This window comes from Anoplolepis gracilipes, unplaced genomic scaffold (assembly GCF_047496725.1).
Source record: "Anoplolepis gracilipes unplaced genomic scaffold, ASM4749672v1 Contig18, whole genome shotgun sequence".
NCBI lineage: Eukaryota > Metazoa > Arthropoda > Insecta > Hymenoptera > Formicidae > Anoplolepis > Anoplolepis gracilipes.
Window position 1 is genome coordinate 1,035,277 of NW_027328669.1, and position 25,505 is coordinate 1,060,781.

The following is a 25,505-nucleotide window of genomic DNA, read 5'->3' on the forward strand; positions in this document are numbered from 1 at the left end:
CCGGTTATGTTCCAAATTCTTCGTATTCTCTAATTTTAAAGCTTTCTTCTTTCTTCCTTCTATGGGTACTTTCCAATTCACGCATAATGCGCATGAAGTTATAGAAAATGTATAATATGCATGACATAAACTATAGAATTTCTGTCACTTCATACGCATCATGCGTGAATCAGAAAGTACCCTATATCTCTCTTCTCCTTATTTATTTCTGTTGCCTAACGCACGCGCCTTGTTCAAACATTAATTAATTAATTAACTAAATATTTAATAAATTAATTAAATGAATTACCATCACTTTCTTATTATTACTTAAATAATATAATAAAACGATAAAAAAATATATATTATAAAAGTAAATTTAATTAAATTTATGTTAATCAATTTTTATTTACTATATCATTTTTTGATATCATTATAATATAATCATATATTACTCATTCGTTTGTCATGTTTTATTAATCAAGTATTTCTTTGTAAACGTAATTTTTTATTTTTTTAGATGGATTATCATTCCTTAAATAAACTTTTAATGAATCCCAAGAACGAACTCGTGAAAATGCGACATATAGTTGTCCATGACTAAAAATATCTTTTCGAAGATCTATTGTAATCTTATCAAAAGTTTGCCCTTGTGATTTATTTATTGTCATAGCAAATGCCAATTTTACTGGAAATTGTCTTCTTTTGAAATTAAACGGATATATATTTTCACAATATAAAGTAATACGATTAAGAAAAACTATTTCTCCAGTCTTATTACCTGTTAAAATTTCACAACGTAATAAGTTATTATTTAAATCTAAAATTAATAATCTGGTACCATTGCATAGACCTTCGCTTATGCTAAGATTTCTAATAAGCATGACAATAGTATATTTTCTTAAGCGTAATTCATGAAATGGAAGACACCTTGGATTTAAAGAGTTGAGATATTCTATCGGAATTGTTTCATATATATCTTGATTATCTCCAGTCGCTTCAAGAGTGTCTATACTTGTATAAACTCTTTCTGTCGTTTCATCCAATAAACTTACTACTTTTTTATTTATTTCATTAACATCCACATTTCTTGCAGATAATATAACATAATTAGCCATAATTTTATATTGTTTACATTTTATAATGTCTCCATACATGTCTTTAACTATATCTGAATTTGCGTTTGCTATACATTTTTCTGGAATATGAATATTATCTGAATGATCATTTAAAAAACCATTACCTAAATTTAGTAAAAATTGTGCAAATTCTTTTTCCTATGGTAAAGTTCTCATATTTTGTGTCAATGAAAATATTTTAAAATGCTTCCATAGAATACTAAATTTTATTGATAAATTTATAATTTCACAACGTGTAGCTCTTTCTTTTTACAGGTAACAATTGTCTAAAATCTCCACCAAGAAGAACGATTTTACCACCAAAATGTAAATCATTTTGCATTATATCGCGTAATGTTTGATCCATTATTTCTAATACATAGCGTGGTGCTATAGGAGCTTCGTCTATAATAAAAACATCTACAAGTTTTAAATTTTCAGCCTCTTTAGATTGAACTTTAATATTTGATGTAGAATCAGCGAAAAGAGGTAAAGATAATCCAAAAACTTTGTGTATTGTTTTCCCATTTGGAAGTAATGTTGCAGCAATACCGGTAAATGCCATCGTATTAATTATTTTTCCTCTACTTTTAAGTAGATAATACAAAGTTGCATAAATAAAAGTTTTACCAGACCCACCTGGACCACCAATATAAAAACAATTATCGCTATTGTTACTTGTTGCTATTAAAATAGTATCAACAATTTTTTTTTGTTTTGTATTTAATTGTTCATATTGTCGCATACCTATCGATGTATCTTCTTCAATTTGTTCTTCATCGTTTATTTCTTGTTCTTCTATTTCTTGTTCAATTTCAGGAAAATTAGCAATATTTGATCCTTCCTTTTGAAGTAAATTAATAATATAATTATAAACTTTCTTTATTCCTATTATAGGTCCAAATCGTCTTGTGTAATCTTCCGACATATCTTTTTTAAACTCATCCCATAACTTTTTCGGATGAACTGGTTGACAATGAATCAAAATTCATACAAATAAATTACGAAGTCGTCTTGGCATCATCCAAACTTTTGTTTCATTCATTGCACGATACCATTCTTCATCATCTTCTATAAGTCCTAATGCTAAACATGTAACAATAAAAGTTTGATGTGTCTCATTATTAACTGTTCTTAATTCTTGAAAACTTGTAGCTCCTTTAACATGTAGTAAAAGTATACGTAAATGAAACAATTCTATTTGAGATGGACTAACGGAATACATACGACCAACATAATTAAAATATCTTTGACGTTTTTCCCAACGATTAATAGTTCTGCCGTTAATTATAACTTTTTTAAATACATAATGAGATGGAATATCACTGTATAAATATTGTTTTGCTTCCTCATCTCGAGCATTTAACTGAAAATAATCTAATAACATTGTTACTCGTTCTACAGCAAATCTAATCGTATCATTATTAATATTATCATCGATTATAACATTATGTTCATTTGGTAAATGTACTGCTAAACGAACTATAGCGTGACTTTTTTCTTGCAAAGATTTGCTTACGCCAACATGCTTCCACGGGCCCGACATATCGAGCTTCGATAAAATCTTGAATTTCATAATGGTTTATTGTTTTATCTACATTTTCTTCAATCACTACAGATGTAGCATCATGGCCTTTATAAATATATTTATATAAATATTTCACAGATTGTATACTTGATACTATTTCAACATTAATATGACTATTAAATAAAAGTAAAAGCGTTGGATTAAATGGAACAACATATCGATTATCAACAATATATCGTCCAGGTCTTTCGTATAGTAATCCATTATTTCTTCGACGATATTGTGAATAACCATCTTCATCTATAGTTGTTTCAGGTCGAAATGGTTTTGGAAAATGTTTCGAACATTTATCATTTATCAAACACCAATTTTCACATGGCCCATGAATCATATGTTTCATTACAATCACCGAAAAAATCATATTCTCATTTTAAGAATATACCACTTATTTTTAGAATAGCTTCCCCTAAAATAAGCGCCAAGAGGATTTTCTTAACTAAAGACAGAAATCCTTTAAAAAGTAGAAAAGTATTAGATATTCTTAATATGTAAGAATATATACACTTCTAGTTTGAGGCTTTCGTGGCCATTAGAATTGTCTAAACTGGGGACTTCCGGATGGATGCCGCGTGATTGAACAGCATAATGCACGCAATAACGTTTCGTAAACGTTGCAGTTTGCATCTTGAGGGCTAAGAGCCTCGATACTGAGCTCTCTTGGGTTGGGATTCTTATATCTTGCGAGAAGTTTTTCTATCTACGGGAAAAATATACCATTATGCTCTCTAGTGGTGTAAGCGCAAATAGGGTTTGTATGATACAATTTAAGAATATTTTCCTTATTTCATATACTATTCTTAACAAAAGATCATTAGAGGGGAATATTCTGAATTTTTTAGAATATTTTATTGGAGGAGAGCTTTAGAAGGAATTCTTCTGAAATAGAGAATACAATTTTTTCGGTGAACATTATGTAAACTTTCATTTTCATTAGGATTAGGAATTTCTGCAGAAATAAATTTATCAACTATTTCAGAATTTGATATCTTACAATTCTGTTTTAATGTAATCAATAAATGTATATGTGGTAATCCATGTTTCTGAAATTCTATTACATAAACATATGCTAAAACTTCACCAAAAAATTTTTGTCTAACGATAACATCGATTAAATAATTTTATTTTATATTAAATATCCGAGTACATATATCTGGCCTATCTTCAGGTTGTTGATTTGGAAGTAAATTTTCTTTAATTTCGCGCCAATTTGGATTACAAGTCATAGTAATAAAGATATCTGGTTTTCCATATTTTCGAACAATAGCCATCGCATCTTGATAATGTTGCAACATATTACGCGGTGAACCCACAAATGTCGATGGAAGTATAATCATTTTTCCAATGTGAACATTGTTATTATTGGCGGTGTTTTCTAAATAATCAATTAATCCTTGATAAGTCTCAGCTCGCAATTGTTTTTGATTCTGTTTACAATAATTAATTCGGTCTTTTTCAATTTTTATATAACTATCTACCAGCCATTGTTGAAATAATCGTCTTCCCATAATGAAAATATTAAAATTATCACGTATAGCTATTCGATATTTTACGTATGCAGCTCTACTTACTCGTTTATTATTCTTACGTTATAAATTATCGTGCCAACCTTGATTACCGTATGGATAATATAATGCAACTTCATTTACCTTTTGTACATTGTATTGGCCACGATCGATGCCCTTTTTAATTTTAGTTAAAAATCCTAATTATAATTTACTTATATTGTTATCAGATGTTTGCTGTTGCATTTGAATTTCTTCATTTATCATTCGATAAGATTGTGCAAAAATGTTATTTGTACGTATTATATTATCTAATGATTGTAAAATTTCTTTATCAAGATTTGAATTTCGATATAAACGACATTCTGTTGCTTCATTATTATCTATGATAAAAAGTTGACCATAACTTGGCATTTCGTTAGGTAAAGGATACAATGCAGTATTAATTTGATAATAAATTTGTCCTTGAATTTTAAAACAATAAGGTCCACGTCTTTGCGCACTAAAATATGATATATTTGTATTAAACGACGCAAATGAAAATGTGTTATTGTAATCACGAATACGATTATAAAAATGATTTGATTTTGGATGATTTCCAGTAAATAATTCAAAAAGTTCATATGGAGGTTGAGGTAAAGAATTTAATTCAACAGTCCCACGGCTACAACAATCGTTAAATGAGTTACCTTTATTAGCTATTTTTTCAGAATTGAAATGTTTTGCACCGCAATGTTCGCAATATATATTCATTTCTTCTATATAATGTTCTACAATATTTTCTAATTGAATATTGTGATTAATATTTGTATATCCTTTTTCTAAAACTCGATTTCTTTTGTACCACCTTATTTGTTTACTTCTATTATTATCATTTATTATATCATTTTGTGATGGTGTTTCCTGTAAATTAATATAATTTTCAATCTTATTATCATCTAAGTTTATTAATCTATTTGATGTGCTAGGTATTGAACAAATAGTATTGCTATTTAATAGTTTCTATATTTAAGTTATGAACATTTCTGATTATATTAATATCATCGTTAATGTTGAATAACTTTATGTTATCATTTATTATACTAACTTCATTATTATTTTTTATCATAGGAACATTTGTAATGATTGATGTATTAATTGCTTGTGACGCAGTAGTAATTGTTTCATTTGCTGAATATATTACTTTTGTAGGTAAAGTAGCAGTTTGAGAATCTATTACTATATTTTTTGAAAAATTTACAGAAGTTTGTGTTATATTTGAGCCATCATTTGACAAAGATTGAGAACTTTTCTTAAGCATTTCTCGCTTTGCTTCTCGTCTTTCAGCCTGACATTTTGCCTTTCTTTCTCGCTTGTTATGTTGATATTCCTCTTCTTCTTCAACAGATCGAACTATCTTTCTTCGAGGCATAATGATTATTTAGATAATATCAATTAAAACTAATAATATAATAAAATGTAATCAAATATATATAAATTTCAAATAAAAATAATAATAATAAAATCTTTTATTTAATTTTTTGTACATAAAATTTAACTTATAAGTAATAAATAATAAGATAATAAAATAAATAAATAAATAATAAAAGTATAATTAAAATAATTAAAATATCAATTTAATATCGTAATATAAACATACATTAATATAATAATTTGATTTAATATTAATTTTGTTTATAATTATCATCAAATTAGTTTAATTATATTTTAATTTGACATTAACTTAAAAATAAAAAATAATTGAATACAATAATTTTATAAAAATTTATTTTAATTCAACAATTTAAGTCAAAATCAAGTTTAATTTAATAATCCAAATCAAAGCCAATTTCAAATCAAGTCAAAGCCAATTTCAAATCAAGTCAAAGCCAATTTCAAATCGAGTCAAAGCCAATTTCAAATCAAGCCAAGTCAATTTTAAATCAAGTCAAAGCCAATTTCAAATCAAGTCAAAGTCAATTTCAATCCCAGTCAAATCCAATTTTAATTCAAATCAAAGTCAATTTCTATCTAAGTTAAGATTAATTTCAAATTAAGTCAAAATTAATTTTAATTCAAATTAGAGCCAATTTCAAATTAAATAATTAAATAAATAAAAATAAAATTCAATATCATGTTAGCTTATTTTCCACTTTTAGCTTATTATCCCGTTAGATCTCTGAAAAAGAAAATATTAAATATTAATAATTATATAAATAATTTAATTTTTTTCTACTTTTACGATATAAGATTTGTATATATACATAAAAAATTATAAAATAATTTAAAAAATATAATTATTTTAAAAAATCATGTAAAAAGAATTACTTAAAAAAAGCATATAAAAATCATGTAAAAGGAGAATTGGATGTATTAAAATAATTTTAAAAAATATATACACACAAAAATATATACAAACAAAACATATACAAACCTTTTTTGTCTCTACTTTTTTCTTTTTTTTACTCTTCTTTTTTCTAATTATTTTTTTTTGTTTTTTCTCTTGCTTTCTTTTTTTTCTTTCTTAATTAAATTTTTATGAATAAACTGCAAAAAATAAACATTTATATATTTAAATATATAGATATTAGATAAATTTCATTAGTATAATCTCCATTATGAGTCTATTAAATACCCTGTGTATATAAAATATATATACATGTACAGCGTATTTTATTTAACTCTTAGCTCCAAAATGCACTTACAGCGCTGTAAGCATCATTTGTCTTCGTTTAACAACGAATATCAAACAGAGATAGAGCGATATACTTCAACGCTGTAAGCGCATTTCGGATCGCAGCCTTATACTTCAAATAACTTTTTTATTTTTAATTGTACAATAAAATATTTTAAATAAAAATTTGATTTGAAAGAGGATAGAAGACGCCGCTATAGACATTTTTTTAAAAGGCTTTTTTTAGAATGATTTGAAGATTATTTATGTTTTTTTAAATGGGACTACTATATTTTTTTTTTATATAAATTAATTTTAAGCAATATTCTATATAAAAGTTATAGGATATAGACCAAAAAATGAACAGTTTTTGAGATATTTTATATTTTAGACATAATTTTACATAAATTATACAATATCTCGTCAAATATTCATTTTCCTATCATTTTGTCTTAATACTTTTATACACAATATAATATGAGAGAAATCGATTAATGTAAAAAAATATCTAGTTATTAAAAAAAATATGTAGTTAATAGTTATATATAAATTACATATTTTTTTAAAACAACTATGTTTTCTTTGCACCAATCGATTTCTCTTGTTATTTTATGTATAAAAATATTTAAAGGTAAGATCGGAAAATGAATAGTTTATGAGATATTTTATACTTAATTTTGATATAATCTTACGTATATTATCGTAATATTTTACGAAATATTTCCGTAAGTATAATATTCCGTAGTTATAATTTACGTAAGATTATGTCAAAATTAAGTATAAAATATCTCGTAAACTATTCATTTTTAGCCATTCTACCCTTATAATTTTTTATAGAGAATGTTACGTAAGTATCAATTTATATAAAAAAATACAGTAATTTTATAAAAAAAAAACATTTAACATTGAAGTCTTTTAAAAAAATATCAGTAGCGACATCTTTTGTCCCTCTTCCAGTCAAACAACTTTTTATTTGAAACATTTTGTTGTACAATCAAAAATAAAAATTATTTGCAGTGTAAGAAATAAATGAAACATCCTGTATACATATATAAGGTGGCACATTTTAATTTATCTATTTAAATATTTCAAAAAGTATGAAAGATACGAAAAAATGTTTCATACAAAAGATTTTTAACTTTGAGAGAAACATAAAATAATGTTATTGGTTTGACTTTAGATAGTTATTTGAAGATTACAAAGTTTCCTTCAATTTCTTAAATGGAAATGCATATTTTTTAATGCATATTCTTGTAGCTTCTCTTAAGAGTTTTCCAAAATACTATAATAAAATATTTTTCTCTTTAAGTACTTCTTGTATTATAAGGATTAAACTTAAAAATTTTTTGATATAAAATGTAAAATATTTTGTAAAATATCTAGTTTTTGATAATCTTACTTTAATACTTTTTTGCACGGAATAGTGAAACTAAGTACTTTATATACTTTATTATATCTTTTGAAAAGCTCTTGAAATACGCTACAAAAATTATGCATTAAAAATAAGAATTTTCATTTAAGAAATTGAAAGTGACCTTAATATGATTTTCAAACAATTGTCTAAGGTCAAACCAATGATACCTTATTTTTATGTCCCCCTCAAAGTTAAAAAACTTATGTATAAAACATTTTTTTCTATGACCGCTTCCTGTAAAGTTATGAGGGGTAATAAATTAAAATTGTAGAGAAAAAGAGATGATAATGTAGCCTCCCAGTTTATTTTTGTGTAATAAAAAAATCATTAGATATTTGAGAATCAATTAATACACGTCATAGGGTTTCATTGGTTAACGATACTATATTTTGGATTAAATAAAATACTAAAAAATTTAAAGAAAACATACTTTTCAGAAACACTGTCATAAAATGAAATAAAGTGCGGGTAATATAGACATCCGGTGATTATAAATATGTGAATCAAAAATGATACTTAAACTTAGTACAAAATCAACATTTAGTAACTAAAGAAATTAAATTTTTAAATATTAATAATATTGTGCTGTTGGCTCTAGATATTATCAAATATACATATATATATATATATACATACGAGTACATATTGAATCGGCTAAAGGGCCACCGCGCGAAAATTAATTTTTTCGCGAAATTAAACTTGACAGACTGCCAAGATTTAATTAGAAATTGTGTCTTTTGGTTTGAGACTATCAATTCCTTATTCCTCCTTTACCTCCTTGTAGAAAAATTGGCAAGAAAAATATCTGATAATATGTAGAGCCGATAACACAATATTCTTAATATTTATTTACGCACCTCGGCTTAAATTACGACGTTATTTACCAACAGTTATAAAGCAAAGAAAAGTATTGGATCCGAATAGCTTAGAGGCAAGAGCAGTCACCCGGCAAGCGAAAGACTCGGATTCGATTCTCGATTCAGCGACTTTCGGACCAATATTTTTCTCGTCAATTTTTCTACAAGGGTAATAAAGGGGGAATAAGAAATTGATAGTCTCAAACCAAGAGATACAATTTTTAATTAATTAGCAATCTGTCAAGTTTAATTTTGCGAAAAAATTTTTTGCACGGTGACTCTTTGGCCGATTCAATATATATATATATATATTAAATTTTTGATTTATTAAGTAAATAAAATAATAAAATAAACATCTATAAGTAAATATATCGTGATTTTACCTTCAATATATTCAAGATAGAATGTTATTCTGTAATTTTAACAACTCACAGTTATTTCGAATTCGATTTTTCAATAGTTTATGAAAAAAACTTTCGATACGTTGAAAATTTTATTTATTATATGTAATGGTAAGTCTTTATAGTAATAACAAATGAATTATCAGACATCAACATTGTTTAATTTATACTGTTTTAAGTTTTATATAATACACAAAATAAATTTTGGTTAGCGTAATTAGTTAATTTGATAAATGAGGAGCCAATATATTAGCAGAGGCCATTACCATTTTTTTTCTCTACTTTCTGTATACAAGGTGTCCCAGAACAACCTTCCGTCCGTAAAATGACGTATTCCTGACACAATTTTTCCTTTACCAAAATTTGATTTGAAGCTTAGTTTTTGAGTTATAAGCAAAAATAGTTAGCAAATCACACGTCGAGTACAGAAGGCAGATAGGAACGGCGCGGCACACCGCGAGCGCGGGCGCAGCTGACTGTTCGACGAGTGATTACCGCCGCATGAGTCGCTAACTATTTTATCTTATAACATAAAATTATGCTTTAAATAAAATTTTGATAAAGAAGAAAATGTCTTATAATTACGTCAGGAATAAGTGTTCCTTAAAATAACGTTGGACGCTGCGATCAGCTGATTGCTACACGCGATGTGTCTCTCAGTTGAGCCGGAAAATCAATATATCGATCAGTCTGAAGTCGTTGACGACAATGTCGATGACAATCGAAGGAGCGTCGCCGTCGCGGAGGCGGTTATTTCTCTCTCTCTCTTTCTTTCACTCACTCTGTCCCTTCCTTTTACGCACACACTCAGACATACACACATCGCGTGTAGCAATCAGCTGATCGCAGCGTCCGACGGCCGGCGATCCGGAACAACTTTTGGTCACTAAAGTAATGTTATTTTAAGGAACACGTATTCCTGACGTAATTATAAGACATTTTCTTCTTTACCAAAATTTTATTTAAAGCATAATTTTATGCTATATGATAAAATAGTTAGCGACTCATGCGGCGGTAATCACCCGTCGGACGGTCAGCTGCGCCGCGCCGCTCCTGCCTGCCTTCTATACTCGACGCGTGATTTGCTAACTATTTTTGCTTATAACACAAAATCTACGCTTCAAATCAAATTTTGGTAAAGGGAAAATTGTCTTAAAATTGTGTCAGAAATACGTTATTTTACGGACGGAAGGTTGTTCTGGGACACCCTGTATAGTGTCCCATTTTAATTTCCGCAAGCAAATATCTCGAAAAACATAAAAGATACGAAAAATATTTCAAATAGAAATTGTATGGTTTCAAAGAGGGCAAAGATAATAATAAAGATTTGACCTTTTTTTTATTTTTTGTGTTTACTATTAAGCCGAGCATATGTATGTACGAGGGTAGTTTGAAAAGTTCGTGACCTAACATATAAATGACGCCAGGAGTATCAAATGGTTATGATTTTTCACAAGTTTAATCCTTTAGAGAGCCTACTATAAAGTTTCAGACAGATGCATTTAGTAGTTCTTTTGTTACAATCGAGTAAAGCAAGCAAGTTGTGGCAATTCTCGAAAAATGGATAAAATCGAATGTCGTGCAGTGATAAAATGGGTAGAATTCGATTTTATCCATTTTTCGAGAACTGTCACAACTTGCTTGCTTTACTCGATTGTAACAAAAGAACTACTAAATGCATCTGTCTGAAACTTTATAGTAGGCCCTCTGAAGGATCAAACTTGTGAAAAACCATAACCTTTTGATACGCCTGGTGTCATTTATATGTTAGGCCACGAACTTTTCAAACTACCCTCGTATAGTATACTCCCCTCACGCTGCCAAAATGAGTCGAGTCGAGTCAAGCCTAGTTGCGTCGACTTCGTAAAATATTCGTGTGTATGATGAAATGAGATGTAGTTGTTCTCACCAAAGGCAAAAATTGCTGATAGTTGTAATCGACTAAGATCGATCAAGGTATTATATACTTTCTTGATACTGACGCGTATCAGATTAGAACGGATACGATATACATGATATACTTTTTTCTTTTTTGCAATTGTGATGAATATAATTCTTGCCTATACGTGAAAAAAAAAATTAATATTATAATTAAAGATTTTATAATAGAAATTGTATGTTGCATTCTTAATTAATATTTAATTTTTTACATGTATTTAATTATAAGTATTTCATGAAAAAAGTTGTACATATAAGTTGTAATATGTATATAAAAGTTAATTGTATTTTTTTATTAGTTAACAATAGAAATAAAAATTAATTTTAATCTAATAGTAAAAAAATTCAATTTTAATTTAATATTCTGTATACTTACTTTTGTATAAATTTGCAGAAGTTTTAAAGCGCAACACTTTTTTTAACCTTACGCAACATAACATAAACTGTCATATTATAAAACAAGACATATCATTTCGTGAAACTTGCCGCACAACTCAATAAATTTGATACATTCGAGATTTCACTATTATTTTTAAAAGAAAAAGTTTGTTTTATTTTATTATTTGATTACAATACATTATTCCGTGTAATACATTTACATATATAAAATAATAAATTATAATAACATCAAAATAATATAACTTTTTATTCGAGTTTGAGATTATTTTGTAGTGTTTTCCAATAAAGCAGGTTTGATCAACTTAAGATCAATTAATGACGTGATTAACCAATCACAGTTATTTATTCTTCAAAAAAATAGTTGTGATTGGTTAATGACATCATTAATTACTCTCGGATCGATCAAATCTACTTTATTATTTGAAAACGTTAGAAAAGGAAATATTATTTCTTGAAATAAAAAAGACGAAATAAATGTAACAAAAAATATATAAATAAAAATAAATTAACACGCAAGTTAACATGAAAATTCATCATTATAAAGCTTTTCATAGATTAATTAGAAAAATTAAATCTTTAAATAAATAAGTTTTTCTCATTGTAAAAATTCTTTTTAATTATTTATTAAGTATTATAAAACTCTATTTTTTTCTACACATCTTTTTATATATAATAAAATATAATTTTCTAGAATTTGTATAAAAAAATGAATTTCTATAAATACCTATACAAATATATCTTATACATATACATACATCTTGTTGTACATTATTTCTAAACATAACAACATAAAATAGTTTTGAATATATACATATGTATATTTAAAAAACTAATATGTTGAAGTGTTAAGAAGAACACCCTTTTACACATTTTTTGTTAGAAATATATTATAAACGAGAACTTAGATTAAGCAAGAAATATCAAAAGTGAAACGATCGGAACAAAGAATTAATTAAATCTACGCGGTAGACATCGAGAAAATCAAATAAACCAAAATATGTTATTACACAAGTTACAGTCAAAAATCTCACCAGTAAATTCGATAGCTTCGCAAAGACTGTTGAAATAATTAAATAATAAATATCATTTTTAGACAGTCTAAATTAAGAAATAATTATTTATAAACTAAAAATAAAGAACAAAAAACTTATTGAAAATATTACGAATACTTTTTAAATTATTTACGAAGAATCTTGTTAGTTGGTAAATCAGAAGGTCCATCTTCTTTTGAAAAAGATCTCTTCATAATAAGTTTCGTACCATGCAACAATAGTGCTAATGATAACACTTGATTTCCTATTAATTTAATGTCACAAATTTTTTCCACATCAAGATAAAGGATGTCATCTGTAAAATAAATATGTAATTCATAAAAATTAATAAAAAATAATACAATATTCTATTACAGAATTAAGATTTTTAATATACTTACTTGAATGTTTCACATATCCTTTTATTTCCACATTTTCTCCTTTCTCGAAACCATCATTAGCTTCATAATGAGCAATTTGAATCTCTAATTTGTAATTACCATCTGTAATCGATCCAGTTCCAATAGTTTTAAAACTATTTGAGAGAGTATTAAACCTTGTTTTAATATATCCTCGTACAACTAAAAAATATTTTATTTAAAGTATTTATTAAAAGTATTTATTTTAAAAAAATGTAATAGAAAAAAAACATACATAAATATTAGAACATATTATATACAGTGCTGGTAAAAAGTTCAGAAACGGTTAAAAATTTTTTAAATATTGATTTATTGAAAAAATGTTTAACACCATAGAGTAAACCTTAAAAAATCTATTAGATAATAGTATTCATTTGACCTTGAGATGATGTAAACTTTATAACTCCAATACATAAGAGAAAATACTTTATTATAGTATTTTAGAAAACTCTCGAAAAGCTACAAGAATGTTATAAAAATTAGGGATTTCCATTTAAGATTTTTATATTGACGAGAATCATGTTTTTCAAGATCATCTTAAGGTCAAATAAATATCATTTGATAGATTTTATAAAACCCTATTTCGTAGTGTTAAATATTTTTTCAATAAATCAATACTTTTTAAGATTCTTAACCATTTCCGAACTTTTTTCCAGCACTGTATATGACAATATTAAATTATATGTAATATATTGAAAATTATAAAAAAAATTTAGACGCAAAAGAAAAAATAATAATAAAATTACTTACGAACACATGAATTCAAATGATTCGGAATATTTGATAGCTCTATCAACTTAAGTTTGTTACGTCCTGTCGGCTCCACGTTTTTCCTCCCACGAAATGAACAATAATCGTCCGATCGGTCACAAAAAACGGGTCGCGCAATAGAAAAGAACCGTTATTATCAAATAATGTTTAGACCTATTAAAAATGATATCTAAACAAATACCGGAAGGGATCAATAACGAAATCCTCTAAACAACGAAACAGACAAACACAGCTGCATAATCTTAAGAAAGAAACAAATAATGCCGCTACACACTGTTGGCTCCACGTTTTTCCTCCCACGAAAATGAAGCAATAATCGCCCGACTAATCATAAAAAGGATTGCTCGACGAAAAATATTTTAAAACATTGAAAACGATGTCAAAAGAAACGACCGGAAAGGACCGATAGTGAGATCCTCTAAATGAATAAATCGACAAACACAGCTGCATAATCTTAAGAAAGAAACAAATAACGCCGCTACGCACTGTCGGCTCCACGTCTTTACCTCCTACAAAGATAAAGCAATAATTGCCCGACCAGTCATAAGAGGGCCGCGGAACGAAAAAATGTTTTAAACATTGAAATCGATGTTCAAAGAAAAAGACCGAAAAGGATCGATAGCGAGATCCCCTTAATAAATAAATGGATAAAAACAACTGCATAATCCCAGGAGATAACCAAATGAAGAATCTTCAAATTTCTTAAGAGGCCGTACAGAGCCCACCAATCAGCAACAATCAAAAATAAGAAGGAGAAGGATCTCACCGAACGACAGCTTTTTACACGTCGAAATCTCAAAAAATACTACTACCGTCCTAAATTGTTAACACGCCCTCAAGATTTAATATAAAAAGGAAAGACTCGCGCATTACAGACACAAAAAAACAAAAATTCAAATCAGTCGATAGTACAGCGTTAGATTCGTTCGGCACAGTTACTCTCGCTCATTCTTATTTCGGTCGTTCGCTGACCCAAGGAATTTGTTTCACATATCGGGAGTCCTGATTAAGTTTTGAAAACTATTAGAGTCAGTGGCCAACAACGACCATCTGCCGAGCAAGAGCCACAACTGGGCCACGACCTGATCAGCAGCTAAAAACGCAACAAATTTGCCTAAGTAGTAAGTCCATTTCCCTTCCCTTTCACCGCCGTTCTTTGCCCTTTATTCAACCCTGTTCTTTATTTAAAGTGCCTAAAATCGCGCTGACCCGCCGATTCTCGCGTGCAATCGAGACCATAGATCGGACGACACGACCGTGTGCGAAATCGCGCCGTAACATACATGACACTGTTCGCAAATCTTTATTATTATTTTTTTTTTCTTATTATAAACTATTGTAACAAATACCAACCAGAATAAAATCTTTAGAATCGCACTCGTTCCCCTTCTTTTCTGGTTGATGACCTCTGTACTTATGTAACACCCGCGATCCACACACACAAACACACACACACTTATACAAATAATTTTAAGGCCGATATCAATAAGATTATATGTACAACGTTAGGAATTAATTGAATAAATGTTAAATTAAATATTAAATGATCGGTAAATTTATTTAACTCCCTCACTCTCTCTACGCGAAAGATCACACTTGGTCCCGTCCCGCGTAAAAGAGATTCGATTCTCTTACCAAAAAGGGACCACCGAGAGAGCGTTCGCATAACAGAATAATAACGACACCCGTCGTTTACCTGTTTGCTAACCTGCATCTCGCTCGACTGAGTCACTCGTCGATAAGACTTTCGACATTGGAACAGTTCCTGTTACGCTCTTCCTCTGACCCATCCTTTCTACGGACCTGGACGTAACAGGTTGAACTGAGTGAATAATTTTTTTAAGGTCAAACAAACCCAAATTACTAATAATTGTATTCGAACGAATAATAAGTTCGTAAGGAAGAGTTTCTTGATTAAACTCTGGCACTTTCGTTTTCTTAGCTTTCGCTCCATCAATATGAATAATCTGTAAAGTACATAAAGTAATATTAGATTAGAAAGTAACATACATATAATTATTATTGTATATTAATTAAATAAGAATAAAAAGTATATTTAAATATATTTACTCGATTTGGTTTTATGTGAAACTGAATTCGCTCAATTTCAGTATTCCATACCACGACTTGAATTCTATGACGACTATTATTGTTCAAAATAAATTTTAGCAATCGATAGTTTTGTGCTTTACCAACAATTTTCGGACCATCAATCTCATCAATGAAACCAATAACTTCTCTAAAAAAGATTTTAAAATAATTTTTACTTTTCAAAATATTAAAAAATTTAAATGTATGTATATACAAATATTTATAGGACATCTCACAACCTTTGTACAATATTTTATTAGTGTATTCTAAAAGTAAAATAGAATAAAAATTTCTAATATAAAAATGTTGAAACTACAATAGTTTTTGAATTATAAATGATCAAAATTTAAATAATATAGCATAGAACTCGAGTGCTCAGACCCATAACTAAACATACACGTTTATCGATTTGTCATCTGTTATTAATTTTTTCCCTTAAATAAATTAGTGATTGAAAAAAAATACATGTGTATTTTTTATACTATGAATTAAAAGTAAAAAACTTATACAGTGGAGTCCTCAAGTTGAACTGATTCTAACATCTCATCTGTTGCAAAAGAAATCATTTCCATTTTATCGTTTTTATTTATAACCATAATATCTTGTCTATTATTCGATGATCTATAAATTAACAAACAAAATATAAATATCAAACATTAAAATATGTTGCATAAAATGATGTACAATATATGTCCTAAAATGATTGGAACTAAATTTGTGTGCAGGTAAAGCGGACAAAAATTGAAAAGTCCTCTACCATTTTGCAATTTTTGCAACAGTTAACAAATTATTAATTATAAAAAATCGCCGTATTATCAAATACAAACGCACAATAAAATGCGGCTATTCGATGATCAAGTTTGCTAGGCATGCGAGAAGTTGTTCATTACAAGCAGTAATGTTTATTACAAATAAGAACCCTATCAACCTCAATCGTTGGGCGGTCGCATCTTACCGCGCGCTTACATTTGACAGTAGCCTGGACTAATGCGGCGATTTTTAATAATTAATAACTCGTTACCTATATTGCAAATATTGCAAAATGGTACAGGACTTTTCGATTCAATTTGGTCCGTTCTACCTGTATACAAATTTAGTCCCCATATCATTCTGATCATCCTTATATCACCCTGTATAATTATAAAAATAAAGTGAAATAACTTACTCGATAAATTTACTAAAATTTGACGTTTGTAATATATCGCTCGTATCCATTTCATTTGCATCCACTTCATTCTCTTTTACAATTCGTTTCGTTCCTTTAGCATCAGTTTTTTGTTCCTTTGATTTATTTATATCTAAAATAATTATATACATATATATTAACACTCATCATTTAAGAAATAAGTAAGCCCTCATAAATAAATGTACGGTAATAACAAGCCGATTGAGTTCTTGTTAAGTTTAATCAAAAACTTGAGTTTAAATTATATAATAATTATATAATAATTATATAATAAAATGATATTTATTTATACTCTATAAATATCATGAACGGAGATATCATGTAAAATCCTGAGTACCTATTATGAAACTATTCGAAAACGTTTCCGATCGGAATAATTTCGTTTTTCCCTAAATTTTCTATTATGTATTTAAGGAAAAAGAAATTATTCCGATCGAAAACGTTTTCGAACAGTTTTATAATAAGTACCTTGATGTCAGAATTTTTCAAAAAACGTTGAAAAAATTTACAACTAAATCGTTTAACAAAAGATGACATCAGTGACACTCGCGTATCGATTTTATGAATCGTGACCGTAATTCAATAACCTTTTTATTGTGTGAAAATGATGTGACAGATGCTTTACAGATGACATAAGGTCTACTCGTTTTGACTACACTGGCTCACAAGTTATCTTTTTTCTTCTAATGGCGAGCAAAAAAAACAACCTCTGAACTACTACAGTCAGTGTAATCAAAACGAACAGATCTATAGTACTGTAGATTTTAAAATTACGACTACATGAATTGTTTATGTATTGTAAACACATAATAATAAATATAAATAATGTATATTAAAAATATATTAATATTATAAATCTGTAAAATTAATATTAATATATTATTAATATACATATTTATTGTTAATATATTTGTTATATATATACATACATATATATACATATATATACATTTATATACAGTTATATATATATACATATATATTGTTAATATATTATTAATATACATATTTATTGTTAATATTTGTTTACAATACGTAAATAATTCATGTAGACGTAATTTAAAAATCTACTACAACACATTGTCATCTGTGAAACATCTGTCACCATTTTTACACAATAAAAAGGTTATTTAATTACGGTTACTATTCATAAAATCAATACATGAGTGTTACTTATATCTCTTGTTAAACGATTTAATTGTAAATTTTTCCGTCGTTTCTTAATAAAAAATTCTGACATCAGAATTTTACATGATATCTCTGTTCATAATATTTATAGAATAATAATTAAGATCACATACATTTTATTAAAATAGGTTTTATTTAAAAAAAATTGAAAGTAATCTTTATATGATCTTCTAACAACTATGCAAAGTCAAACTTTAAATATTATTTTGATCGGATGCCGATGCAACGACCCACGTATTCAGTTGGGGGGTTAATGTATTAATAATATATTATTTTATATAAATATAATAATTAATATATTCAACATATTAATATATTCAACATATTATTATTAAAAGACCCAGGTTCAAGTCCCGAGAAAACCAGAAAATTTTTCCAAAAAATAAATTTTTCTTACCTGAGCGCTAACTCTTCCCCCTCCAATCACCACTTTTTTTCTGTCAGTCTTGGTGGTGGTGGCGGAAAACACCAGACACCCCTTGGGGTGCCCGAGGGCGCGGTGGTGAGGGTTTGTTTTGACGGTCCATACCTGCCCCATTACTACTGATTACATTTCAAAAATGATAGTTACCATTTTTCCTACTGAAGTAGCAACGACATATTATATACCATCTATTTTGAAAAAAAATTTTATTACAAAAAATCAATCATTGCCTGCGGTAAATTAATGAATAAGTGGTGAAACAGACATACTTTAAATAAAAAATTCGAATGTAGATTGAAAAAAGAAGAGAATAATAATGAAGAATATGGTATATATATATATAAAGAAATTTTTTATTTATATGATTATTCTTAACAATATTTTCTTTCAAAAAATAATGCTAATTAAGTTTTTTAATCCTAGATATTTTTTTAATTCAATGAGTAAATTAGTCAAACAAATTCAAAATTGATAAAATTTTGTGTCTTTAAAAAACAATTATTTAATTATTTTTTTAGTAACAATTATTTCTAAAAATATTATTTTAATAAAATATTGTTTTAAAAAAATTTAACTTTATATTTAAAATTAAATTTAAAATAAAAAAAATTTGATTAAAAAAAATTTTAAATAAATTTTTCAATGTTAAATTAGACACGAGTCCGCCATTCTTGAATTATCATATCTGTATTTGGTCATTAGATTTAATAAATTACATTGTAATTATTTCTGAAAATTTAACTTTTTATAAAGTTTCAAAGGAAATAGATAGTAAAGTGAAAGAGAGTATTAAATGGTTAGATGAAAATCTGGTTCCATGGGAATTAATTCTTCAACATTGGTTAATTACATTTGATGTCAGGCATAAAGATATTAATAATGCCGAAGAAAAAACGTTACACAATCTTCTTAACAAATGGTCTATATTAAAACACAAGGATATCAATTAATTGTACTAGATTTTGAAAAAATGAATCTAAGTAATGTGAATTTGACTTTTAATATGTGGCAATAATTTATTGATGTAATAATAAAATATTCAACATTTAATACTAAAGATGATGAAATAAATTTAATGTTAGAAAAATTGAAAAATGAAGATATTTCAATAGGTAATAATTTTTTAATTCTTATCTTTTGTTCTTTTAAAAAAACTGTCATGATGTATGTGTATATCTATTTAAAAAGTATTTTTGATTTCTTATTGTTAGATACAAAGGTTGCTTTAGGACTTATGTTACTATCACATTTAATTCCGTCCAAAAAAATAATAAAATGTGGAAATAAATGTTACAAGCCTTCGATAGCTAATGCAAAATCAAGCATAGTAAAATATGTAAACGTTAATATATGAAAGTATTGAAACTCTATTTTAAATTATCTTACACTTTTAAAATTTTTACTTTATATTTTTTAGATCCCTGGTGATATGACTCTAATAAAAGAAGAAGCAAGAAAAACTGCTGAAATATTAAAAATTACATTACAATCTTATATAGTTATTCTAGGATCTCTTAGTGAAGTTAAAGAAATTTACGTTCAAATTGATGACATTTTATATAAAACAAATAGTACATTAAAAGCGATTGATGTATGTTTTAAAATATTTCACGTTTTTCAAGTCAGCTATCCTTTAATGAGCGAACATTTTTGGATGCTGATTCAAAAAGGTATTTATAACCTTAATACTAAATGGGATTCAATAATTCCTAGTACACAACATATATTAAGTAAAATTTCAAATATTAATTGTGAAGGTTCTGATAAATCCAATTAACTCGGACTACTATTTAAACAAATACATATTTTTAATTAGTCATTATTTACAATATTTTTTATTCATTATTAAAATAATAAAATATTTTTGTTTAATATGTAACAGTATTGTAATAATTTGAGATTTAAAATAAGTTTGAGTAAATTCGTTAATAAGTTTTCAAGTCATCAAATGTTTATTTTAAAAATGTTTATTAAATATTTATCTTAAATGTTTATTTTTATAAACATATTTCAAATTATTACTTTATTTTTATGTTATAAAATTTATATTATAATTCGTACATTATATACACATATTACTTTTTATAATTAGTGTAAGTATGGAAGTATTATAAGAATAATAAATATTACTTTTATAGCCAGTTATTATATTACATATATTATATTATAATTATATTACAATTATCATACATTATAAATCATTTATAATGATTTCATGCTTTTTTTGTAAACATACATTCTTATCTTGTACATAAAAGTAAAACATAAATTACTTATGAATACTAAAATTAAATGTAATATTAAAAATTGTATAGGTAATTTTAACAACGTATACTCTTTGCGAAAACATATTTTAAATACACATGATGAAATATTTACACAAAATATTTTTCAAAAAGAACAGAATTACTAACAGAGAATTCAATTTTAACAACTATCGTGAATTGTAATATCAAAAATAATTTAAAAGATAATTTATATTTAATTTAAATGATAAGTCAAAATTGTTTGATTCAGAAGTTTTATTGAATTGCAATTGAAGATGCAGGCGAAATTAATATTAAAAATTTTAAAAGAATAATTTCTGACTTTGCTCTTTATTTTATAACAAAATTATATTCTATTAGAAATTTGGATAGAAAAGTTATTCATGAAATTATAAATGAGATAGGTATAAATTACATTTCTGTATGTTTAGATATTTTGTTGAAAAAATTTGAAGATGTGAAAGATTTAAATATATTAATAACCATTATAAAGAATGGTTTTAAGCTGTTTAAATCAGAATTCCAAACATTCAAATATTTACAGAAATAAATTGTTTATTCCTACCAAAATTAGTCACTGTTAATTGCATTTTGACATTTAGTAAAGTTAAAAGAAAATATCAATCGCACTTACAACATCAAAAATTAAGTATAGTACCTGTGAAGTTAATATTAAAAAAGTTTTTAGAGCTTTCAAATGTACATATATTCAAAAATAATGTCACATGTAGAAAAAAATAAAAAAGTAAATCTTTAAGTTCTATCATTCAAAGTAATTTTTGGAAATCTATTGAAGAAAATGCAAGTAGTAAACTTATTTTACCGCTTATATTATATTTTGACGATTTAGAAATTAACAATCCTTTGGGTTCTTCTAAAAATAAAAATAAACTTGGTGCAGTTTATTGTGCAATTAGTAATTTACCAAACAAATTTTCTAGTTTATTAGAAAATATTTTTTTAATACAGTTGCATGATTACCAACATCATAAAGTTTTGGGAAATAAGAAAATGTTTATTCATGTTATAAATCAAATTAATGAACTTAGCACTGAAGGAATTTTTTATAATATTGAAGGAGAAACAAAACAAATTTATTTTGTTTTATCTTATACACAGAGAAAAAGATTTCTTTAGATTTAATAAAATTTATTGAAGTCAAACAAATGTATGCATTAGAATAGTCGAAACAAACTGTTTATTTGAAGCAACAAATACGATTATTTGTTTTTTCAAACAACTTATATCATTGTCACAAATAAATCTAAAACTATAATATATATATTGTTTAAGTTAAATAAATTTATAACTTTATTAAACTAAATTTGTGATTTCAGCAGAATATTTTTGTAGCATTAAAATAAATTTTTTTTTCTTCTTAATAAATTTTTTATTTATACTAACTAAATTTGTTATTCTATTCCAATAAATAATTTTATGTTTAGAATAAAATGCATTATTGCATTTAAAAATATCTTTATTTTGTTTAAATAATGTTATTATTCTATTCATATAATTTTGTTGCTTTTCTTGCGTAAATTTATTTTTTAAATAAAATAAACAATTATTAATGTTTTAAGAGCTTTTGTTGTGATTATGCCGCATCTGCATAAAAAATGATGTAATGTTTAGTTGACAATTATATATTGTATATACAAAACATCTATCTAAAACTTAAGTCTGTCATGATAGACTCAAGTTTTAGATAGATGTTTTGTATACATATATATAATTGTCAACTAAACATTACATCATTCTTTATGCAGATGCGGCATAATCACAACAATAGTAATTAAAACATAAATAATTGTTTATTTTATTTAAAAAATAAATTTACGCAAGAAAATCAACAAAATTATATGAATAGGATAATAATATTATTTAAACAAAATAAAGATATTTTTAAATGCAATAATGCATTACATCATTCTTTAAAAAAATGTAACAATAAATTTAAATATACAGTAACAGATAATATAAGATAATAAAAAGACGAAATGTATTTTATTCGTAACTTTATTTTTTAAAGCCATTAAAAATAAATTGACATCAATGTAACATTTTTGATCTATAAACATAAATATTTTACTACAAATAAATGTAATTAAATTGCACGCTTTTATGCACTTACATATAGGGTTATACTAATAATTATCTTATCTACTTATGTAATCTACTTATCACAAAAATAATCTTGTCAGTACTTATCACGTAATGTTTGATTTTTATACAAAACTAAAAGGATTTCTATAAAAAAAATTATTTATACGAGTCTGTTACAAAAACATTTATAAATATATAAAACTTAAATGCTTTTCTCGATATTTTTTTCAAAAATTATTTTGAGAAGTAGATGATATAAAAGTGAAAATTATTTTAAGAAGTAGATGATTATAAAAATTTATTCATTAATCTAATACTCTTGCTAATAATGTATATATATGTGCAAAATAAACTTTTAACACCTATTCTTTTTTTTAAAACAAAAATAAAAATTTGTATGTATAAAATAAATTTTTAACATACACAACTATCCTTTTTATAACAAAAATAAACATTTATATACATAAAATAAACTTTATAAGTTAGAGATTAAAGTCGCTAGTATTTAATTATAAACAACGGGTTAATTAAAACGACCTGACTAGCCAAATCATTCAATTTATTTACACGACATTTCGACCATGGTTGTGGTCCTTTTCAAGTGTAACTATAAAGAAAATATATAACGGATCAAAAAATTATATGGATACAATTTATACCGAATTAAACGCAAACAATATAATGTCGTTAAAAAACTAGTCTACTCACACGTAAATTAAGAAAGAGAAGAAAGAATCCAATGGGACATGTTTAAAAGTAGAACTTAATTATGGAACAATTAAATATGTCACTTAGTTAAAATCAACGGTTATTAAATTTGAGATAAACACAAACAACGAGACACGTCATGTCAGCATGAGTTTTTAAACGAAACTGTCAATGTTTAGAAAGAAAAACAGTTCAAACGACCTTTATAACTTTGTCATAAATATTATTTAAATTTTCGGTATCTCTTTGTAGGTTAATCGTGGAGTTAAATTTCTTGATGAAAAACATTTCAGCTATTTCTCTTTTCTTAATAAATTTTTCATCATGTAAAATAACCGGCTTGTCTCACTCAAAATCATGTCCAAATTCAACTCTGTGCTTGCTAACAACTGATTGATTGGTAGGATGTAATTTTATATTGTTAAGATGTTCTGTAATACATGTGCGTACATGTCGTTTTGTTTGGCCTATGTAGAGCGCATCACAATCCTTACACTGTAATTTATAAACAACATCAGTTTTATTGTCAGTATGTAATCTGTCTTTACCACGCTTAATCAATGTATTAAGTTTATTAGTTATAGTCATAACGACGTTCAAACCAGCGTCACACATAATATGACGCAAACAAAAGCTGAATTCATTGACATAAGGAATTGAAATAAAAAGGCTGTTTTGTTGTAATTCTTTCCCCCGGGGGGCAAATTCTAAATTGCCGCGATTTTTTAATTTAAAAACTCATGCTGACATGACGTGTCTCGTTGTTTGTGTTTATCTCAAATTTAATAACCGTTGATTTTAACTAAGTGACATATTTAATTGTTCCATAATTAAGTTCTACTTTTAAACATGTCCCATTGGATTCTTTCTTCTCTTTCTTAATTTACGTGTGAGTAGACTAGTCTTTTAACGACATTATATTGTATTGTTTGCGTTTAATTCGGTATAAATTGTATCTATATAATTTTTTGATCCGTTATATATTTTCTTTATAGTTACACTTGAAAAGGACCACAACCATATGGTCGAAACGTCGTGTGAATAAATTGAATGATTTTGGCTAGTCAGGTCGTTTTAATTAACCCGTTGTTTATAATTAAATACTAGCGACTTTAATCTCTAACTTATAATTTTAATTTGCTCTTGGACCTAATTATGGAGCTTTCCCGTATTGAAGACTTTTTTAAATTTATATCGAATCTTTATGGCGACCATTGCACATCTCTATTGAAGTCATGGATCAACTGTAAAAAGAAGTTTTTCACCTCCAAACATCAATTGACTTTCTTACTACGGTGCAGAAGACTGGATCTCGTTCCTACACACATAAAGAACCTCAAGATTGACATTGAATTTCACAGTTTTAGTGTTAACCGCAAATTTCAAAAGTTTTTAACTTTAAGTCAGTATTCATTGCTAAATTTCGAAATCGTAGACTTGAACATTAGTTCGATGTATTTTAGAAAAA

The 25,505-nt window shown here is 26.4% G+C and overlaps 1 protein-coding gene and 1 long non-coding RNA gene across 2 annotated transcripts; one reads left to right on the plus strand and one right to left on the minus strand.

Moving 5' to 3' along the window:
* Positions 1–13,077: 13,077 nt before the first annotated feature.
* Positions 13,078–14,332, minus strand: LOC140675807 (uncharacterized). The gene is made up of 3 exons (XR_012048477.1): positions 14,050–14,332; positions 13,282–13,461; positions 13,078–13,196 (listed from the first exon to the last, which is right to left on the minus strand). It is a non-coding gene; the product is annotated as an uncharacterized lncRNA (long non-coding RNA).
* Positions 14,333–19,398: 5,066 nt separating this feature from the next.
* On the plus strand, positions 19,399–20,736 carry LOC140675780 (uncharacterized). The gene is made up of 3 exons (XM_072910390.1): positions 19,399–19,402; positions 19,713–19,816; positions 20,377–20,736. The coding sequence occupies exons 1-3, from the start codon at positions 19,399–19,401 to the stop codon at positions 20,734–20,736; spliced, it is 468 nt and encodes a 155-aa protein (XP_072766491.1).
* The last annotated feature ends 4,769 nt before the right edge of the window (positions 20,737–25,505 follow it).